Consider the following 7667-nt stretch of genomic DNA (forward strand, 5'->3'; position numbering starts at 1 on the left):
CATTGCCGCATATTGATGATTTGTTTGAGATCTGGGTATCATTAGCTAAAGATTCGTGCTTCGGATGTTCTGAAAACAGCCTTTCGGACTAGATACGGTCACTATGAGTTTTTGGTGATGTCCTTCGGCTTGTTTAACGCCCCGACGACGTTTATGGATTTGATGAACCGAGTGTTCAGGCTGTATCTTGATTCATTGTCATTGTCTTCGTTGATGACATATTGATCTACTCGCATAGCATGGAGGAGGACGAGCATCATTTGAGAGTTGTGCTTCAGACCTTGCGGGAATAGAAGCTATATGCTAAGTTCTCCAAGTGCGAGTTCTGGTTAGATTCTATGGCATTCTTGGAGAATGTTGTATCAGGCGAGGGTATTAAGGTAGATCTTAGGAAGATCGAGGAAGTCCAGAGTTGGCCTCGTCCTACCACAGAGACCGAGAACAGGAGTTCCCTAGGGTTAACAGGTTATTATAGCCAGTTTGTAGAGGGCTTCTTATCTATTGCAGCACATTTGACAAGATTGACCCAGAAGGGTTCTCCATTCTGATGGTCCGATGATCACTAGGCGAGCTTTTAGAAGCTCAAAATAGCTTTTACTACAACACCGGTGTTAGTGTTTCCTTCCAGTTTTAGGATGTATACTGTGTATTTCAATGCTTCACGCATTGGCCTGGGTTGTGTATTGATGCTGAAGGGGCGAGTTATTACATATGCTTCACGCTAGCTGAAGCCCCACGAGAAGATTTACCCCGTACATGATTTGGAGTTGGCTGCGACAGTTCATGCTCTCAAGACCTAGAGGCATTATCTTTGTGGTGTGTCCGTTAAGGTTTACCCTGATCATCATAGCTTGCAACATTTGTTCAAGTAGAGGGATCTCAATTTGAGGTAGCGCAGGTGGCTTGAGTTACTAAAGGAATATGATATTACCCTACTTTATCATCCGGGCAAGGCGAATGTGGTTGCAGAATCCTTGAGCAGAAAGGCTGAGAGTATGGGGAGTTTGGCATTCATTTCAACAGAGGAGAGACCATTGGCTTTGGACATTCAGTCCTTAGCTAACAAACTTGTGAGACTGGATATCTCAGAACCCGGTTGAGTTTTTGTGTGCGTAGTGGCTCAGTCTTCATTACTTGAGTGGATCAAGGCTTGTCAATATGATGATCCGCACTTGTTAGTTCTCGGGGAGACGGTACTACAGGGTGGTGCCAAGGAGGTTACTATCGGAGATGATGGTGTTTTTGTGGCTCCAGGGTCGCCTATGTGTTCCTAATGTTGATATCTTGAGGGAGGAGATTCTAGAGGAGGCACATAGTTCTCGATAATCTATTCATCTAGGGGCTACAAAGATGTATCGTGACCTGAGGTAGCATTATAGGTGGTGGCGGATGAAGAAGGACATAGTTGAGTATGTGGCAAGATGTCTAAATTACCAACAGATCAAGTATGAGCACCAGTGGCCAGGTGGCCTACTTTAGCAGATGGTTATACCTCAGTGAAGTGCATTAATATGGACTTCGTAGTTGGATTGCCGCGGACTTTGAGGAAGTTCGATGTAGTTTGGGTCATTGTCGATAGCTTGACCAAGTCGGCATACTTTATTCCGTCTGTGACTACATTTTTAGAGAGATTAGCCCGGATTTACATTCAGAAGATTGTTCGGTTGCATGGTGTGCCTGTTTCCATCAATTCAGATAGAGGCCCTCAGTTCACTTCGCACTTCTGGAGAGCAGTTCAGAGCAAGTTGGGTACCTGGGTAGAGCTCAGCACAACCTTTCATTCGCAGACTGATGGGCAGTCGGAGCGGACAATTCAGATTCTGGAGGATATACTCAGAGCATGTGTCATTGACTTCGCAGGTCAGTGGGATAAATTCTTTCCCTTGGACGAGTTTTCTCACAACAACAGTTATTAGTCCAACACTGAGATGACTCCATTTGAGGCTTTATATGGTCGGCGATGTCGTTCACCCATCGGATGGTTTGAGCCCGACGAGTCTAAGTTATATTGTACTGATTTAGTGAAGGATGCCTTGGAAAAGGTAAAGTTGATTCAGGAGCGACTTCGCACAGCACAGTCCAGACAAAAGAGTTACACGGATCATAAGGCACGTGATCTATCAATTATGGTGGGTAAGAAGGTTCTCTTGAAAGTTTCATCAATGAAGTGGATCGTGAGGTTTGGGAAGAAGGGCAAGCTGAGCCCAAGGTTTATTGGCCCATTTGAGTTATGAGCTTGTTTTGCCTCCCAGTCTATCGGGTGTTCATCCGGTCTTCCATGTGTCTATGCTTTGGAGGTATCATGCCGACAGGTCGCACATGCTATATTACAACATAGTTCAGCTAGATGAGAGTTTGGGTTATGAAGAGGAGCCAGTTGCCATTATTGACATGCAGGTTCACCAGTTGAGGTCCAAGAAGATTGCCACAGTGAAGGTCCACTGGCGGGTTCAACCAGTTGAGAAAGAGACTTGGGAGGCCAAGGAGGACATGCGGAGCAGATATCCACACTTATTCAGCACTCCAGGTATGATTCTACACTCATTCGAGGATGAACGCTTGTTTAAGAGGTGGAGAATGTAACGACCCGACCGATTGATTTTGGTTTCTAGGTCCCTGTTCCCCTAATTAAGACTCCCCGTATGTGCTCTTACTGTTTTATGACTTGCGGGGATTGTTAGTTTGGGTTTGGAAGGGTTCGGGTTGAAATCGGAACACTTAGGTCCTTAATAGTAGCCTATAATGGTTAAGTTTAACTTGAGTCAATGTTTTGAGTAAACAACCTCAGAACCAGGATTTGACAGTCCCAATAGGTTCGTATGATGATTTTTTAATTGGGCGTGTGTTCGGATCTGGTTTCAGCGCTTAATATTGAAAGTTAGCGCATTGAAGGTTTTCCAAGTTCTTTAAGTTTGGTTTGGAGTAGGATTTGGTTTTATCGAGATCCATTTGGGATTATGAGCGTGGGAATAGTTCCGTATGGTGATTTATAACTTGCACGCAAAATTTGGCATCATTCCGAGTTGATTTGATAGAAATCAGACGCGCGGAAGTGTTTTTAGAAGATTTTGAGTTTCATGATTTAACTCATGCGTTTTGGCGTCTGATTCGAGATTTTAGATGTTATTTCGGTGTTTCGATCGCGCGAGCGAGTTTTTAGGATGTTTCTAGACTTGTGTGGATGTTTGGTGTAGAGCCCCGAGGGATCGGGTAAGTTTCGGACGTGTTCGGAGGGGTGGAAGGACTTAAGCTTTTCTGGGTTGGTGCTGCAGGTCTCGCAAATGCAAAGTTTTGTTTGTATTTGCGAGGAACCATTCGCATTTATGAAGTTGGGAAGCCACTGAGGATTTCGTATTTGCGAAGATCCTGCCACTTTTGCGAACTGCCCCTCTTCGCATTTGCGAAGTTTTTGGTCGCATTTGAGACCATGGCAGAGATGGCCAGCCTTCGCATTTGCGAACAAGATGTCGCAAATGGTGCAAGAGATTTTTATTACGGGACTTAGCTTTATTTCCCTCATTTCCTACTTGGTCTTAGGTAATTTTGAGAGCATTTAGTGGAGGGATTTCATCAACATCAAGAGGTAAGTGATCCCTATCAAATCTTTAGCTAAATACGCGAATCATAGGTAGATTTAACATGGAAAAATGGTGAAATTAATGGAATTTTGAGAGGAACCTAGGGTTTTGGTTAAAATGGGATTTGACCACGAAATTGGTTATGGAATTAAGTAAAAATTATATATTTGAGTCCGTGAGGCTATGGGAAATATTATCTTCAAAAATGTCCGTAATCCGGACACGTGGGCCTAGGGGTGAATTTTAAAAATCTTCCTATTTGGGTTGGGTAATTACTCTAATAGCTAAATTATGAACTTTGAGCATATATTGATTAAATTATATAATATTTAACTAGTTTCGGATTGTTCGGCATAGACTTAGGGCTTTTAGAGTGGATTAGTGGACTGGAAGTGAGCTTGGAAACGAGGTAAGTCTCTGGCCTAACCTTGTAAGTAGGAACTCATCCCCTTAGGTGTATATTGTTGTGTATTACTTGTGTGAGGAGCTACGTACGCATGAGGTGACGAGAGTCCGTGCGTAGCTATATTCCATGGAAATAGTATGCATGCTAATCATAGATGTAATTCTGGATGCTGGATCATACATGACAAGGTTACAAGAGCATCGGTGAACTCATTCTAGATTCTGGGAACATGTTTGAACTCAATCTTGGTGAACTTCTTACACAACTCTTTTACGCAATGCAAGTATGGAAGGATATTGACATTCTTGGTGGTCCATTCTCCCTGAACTTGGTGTATTAGCAAATAAGAATCTCCTATGACCAAAAGTTCCTTGATGTTCATATTGACTGTTATCCTTATTCTGAGGATGCATGCTTCATATTCTGTCATATTATTTGTGTAAGGAAACTTTATCTTTGCTGAAGCCGGGTAATGTTGTCCTGACTCAGAAATTAGGAATGCCCCATTCCCTACACCTTTGAAATTTGCTACTCCGTCGAAAAACATTCTCCACCCCGGGTGTGACTTTGCAATGTCCTCTCCTGCAAACAACACTTCTTCATCTTAAAGTATGTGTTGAGTGGCTCATAATCCTTGTCTACCGGGTTCTCTGCGAGATGATCAGCCAATGCTTGTCCCTTGATAGCTTTCTGCATCACGTACACAATATCGAATTCGTTGAGAAGAATATGCCATTTGGCCAACTTTTCCATAGACATCAGTTTCTGGAAGATGTACTTGAGTGGATCGGGTCGGGATATCAAATGCGTAGTGTATGCTGACATGTAGTGCCTTAACTTCCGAGCGATCTAGGTCAAAGCGCAGCAGGTCCATTCCAACAAAGTGTATCTAGATTCATACGGTGTGAACTTCTTGCTCAGGTAATAGATAGCTTCCTCCCTCTTTCCAGACTGTCGTGTTGTCCCAACATGCATCCTAATGCATTATCCAAAATGGACAAGTATAATAGCAGAGGCTTCCCGGGTTCGGGAGGAACTAAAATCAGTGGATTGGATAAATACTCCTTGATCCTGTTGAAATCTTTTGACATTCTTCCGTCCACTTTGTAGCAACATCTTTCTTCAGCAACATGAAAATAGGCTCACAAATTACTGTTGACTGGGCTATGAACCTGCTGATGTAGTTTCATCTGCCGAGGAAGCTCATTACATCCTTCTTACTTTTGGGTGGTGGAAAGTCCTTAATGTCCTTGATCTTTGAAGGATCCAACTCTATCCCCTTCATTCTGACAATGAAACCTAATAGTTTTCCTGCAGGTACTCCGAATGCAAACTTCGTAGGATTCAGCTTCATTCTTCAAGTCACCCAGATGATCTGCACTCTTCTGAGACTTGATGATAACGTCGTCCACAGATACCTCAATTTCTTTGTGGATCATGTCGTGAAAGAAGGTCGTCATGGCCCTCATATAGGTAGCACCAGCATTACTGAGGCCATATGGCATGACCATATAGTGATTGACTCCCCATGGCGTGGAAAACGTTATTTTCTCTGAGTCTTCTTCGTGCATCAGAATCTGGTGGTATCCGGCAAAACAATCAATGAATGATTGCAACTAATGCTTCGCGCAGTTGTTGATAAGGATATGAATATTTGGTAGAGGAAAATCATCCTTTGGACTAGTTTTGTTGAGATCTCGATAGTCCACACATATCCTAATCTTCCCATCCTTCTTTGTGTAAGGCCCCTTAAAGGTTTACCTAAAACCCGAGGTTTTGTGGTGCGAGTTGAAGGAAAAAGTTTACAGAACACGGCATTTCTGCGGTTCACTATGCGAACGCAGAACCAGTTTGCGTACTGAATATTGGCCGTGGATTGAAGCAGAAAGATTTGCCAATTTTTAGGACCATTATGGGGCCCATTATGCGGCCGCATAACCGTTTTGCGGGCTGTAGATTCCATCGTAAATCCAATATGAGAAATTTTGGAAGGAGGTTCTGCGGTCCATTATGAGACTACAGAATTGGTCTGTGGACCGCAGACCTGTCGCAGAGTGAAACAGAAGTGCCCAGTTCTGGAGGGCCATTATGCGGTATATTTTGCGGACCACAGAAGTGTTATGCGATCGCAGATATGCGTCGGGGCTCCATATTTCCAATCTTATAACCCGACCCCCATTTCATTTATCTAGCCTAAGGGTTCATTTTTGGTGAATTACCTGACATTTTAGAGAGAAGAAAGATCTATTCTAGAGAGAGGAAAGGGGTGACTAAGGATTTCACTACTCTACTTTGATCAAAGATTGGAATTCCATCAAAAGGAACTTTCTAGGGCTTCAAAAAGGTAAGAATTTCTTCCCCCGATTCTTCAATTTCAGGTTTGGGTTGATTATGGGTGTTGAGGGTAGATTTATACATGCATGAGCTAATAGAGACTGTGGGGAAGTTGTTGAACCATCTTGGGTGGTTTTGTTCTTTAATTAGTTGAGGTAAAGGTTGGGTCATAGTTGTAACAACCATTTCCATGCAAATTCCTCTAATCGTGCTTATAATTCTCTCCTCCTTTATAGATTGGCATAGTTAGGAGTGTTGGGACAATATTGTGGCACTACGAAAAGCTCTTTCGAGGCATGAAGGCAAAATACTTTTTCTGGTATTGGAATTCCCGTGTTATTACAAAACTCCATCGTGTGAAGTTCGAACATGGAACACTATTGATGTGGGGTATTCAAACTATTAAAATTGATTCCTCATTGGCATAACGTATTAGAACCCTTGTGTGTTAATGATTCTCTATTTTTGACTTAGTGATGCTACCCCTTTTGGAAAGAAGATCTTGTATGAAATCAATGTGATTAAATTCTTATTTCTCATATAATGATACCTTATGAACTTACACTTGCTAAGGCCAAATGTGCCAAATGGTTGATTTGAAAGGGAACTCTTTTGTAAAAACTATTATCATTTTGGGAATCCGAAGTGTGGCATTGTGAATACACCTCCACCCGCATACATTGGGGTGAGGCGGCGAGGTCGCTTTGTGTTGAGTTGTGGTATTGTGAATACACCTTGACCCGCATACATTGGGGTGAGGCGACGGGGCCGTTTTGTGTAGAGTTGTGGTATTGTGAATACACCTCTACCCGCATACAGTGGGGTGAGGTGGCAGGGCTGCTTTGTGCAGAGTTTGTGGTATTATGAATACACCTCCACCCACATACATTGGGGTGAGGCGGTAGGTTCGCTTTGTGTAGAGTTTCTGGTATTGTGATTGCACCTCCACCCGCATACATTGGGGTGAGGCGGCAAGGCCGCTTTGTGTAAAGGTAGTTGCAGAGAATCCCCGACTTGCAAATTTATAAATGTTATTAAAAGCTCTTAATAAATTTGCTATGGCTTTAACGGTTATCTAAGCCTTTTATTATTACCATGATTCATCATATTCATGTTGTATTTCCAAGTCCTTGCATAGGTGTTTTGTTTTCATACTAGTACTATTCGACATATACTAACGTCCCTTTTTTTCCGGGGGCACTGCATCTTTAATGGATTCAGGTGGTTAGACAACAGAAGGCATTCACTAGTGATTGCGGTACACTCTCTTCCTAGTTGACTTGGTGAGCCCCCACTTCATTTTGGGGTCTCGCATCTTTTGTTCTATGTATATTATTTTTGAGGTATAG

General features: G+C 42.7%; 1 protein-coding gene across 1 annotated transcript; it reads left to right on the forward strand.

The window, feature by feature from the left end:
- The first annotated feature begins 1511 nt into the window (after positions 1 to 1511).
- On the forward strand, positions 1512 to 4324 carry LOC138905951 (uncharacterized). Its single transcript, XM_070194465.1, has 4 exons — positions 1512 to 1860; positions 2023 to 2209; positions 2313 to 2527; positions 4173 to 4324. Exons 1-4 carry the CDS (start codon positions 1512 to 1514, stop codon positions 4322 to 4324), a joined length of 903 nt encoding a protein of 300 aa, XP_070050566.1.
- The last annotated feature ends 3343 nt before the right edge of the window (positions 4325 to 7667 follow it).

Source organism: Nicotiana tomentosiformis, chromosome 2, assembly GCF_000390325.3.
Source record: "Nicotiana tomentosiformis chromosome 2, ASM39032v3, whole genome shotgun sequence".
Taxonomy (NCBI): Eukaryota; Viridiplantae; Streptophyta; class Magnoliopsida; order Solanales; family Solanaceae; genus Nicotiana; species Nicotiana tomentosiformis.

Bases quoted from the DNA above. Each gene is read 5' to 3' on its own strand.
- LOC138905951 (XM_070194465.1), top strand. From the start codon at position 1,512: ATGGACTTCGTAGTTGGATTGCCGCGGACTTTGAGGAAGTTCGATGTA. The intron at 1,861-2,022 runs GTCAGTGGGATA...GTACTGATTTAG, and splicing joins ATGTGTCATTGACTTCGCAG to TGAAGGATGCCTTGGAAAAG. The intron at 2,210-2,312 runs GTTTATTGGCCC...TCATGCCGACAG, and splicing joins AAGGGCAAGCTGAGCCCAAG to GTCGCACATGCTATATTACA.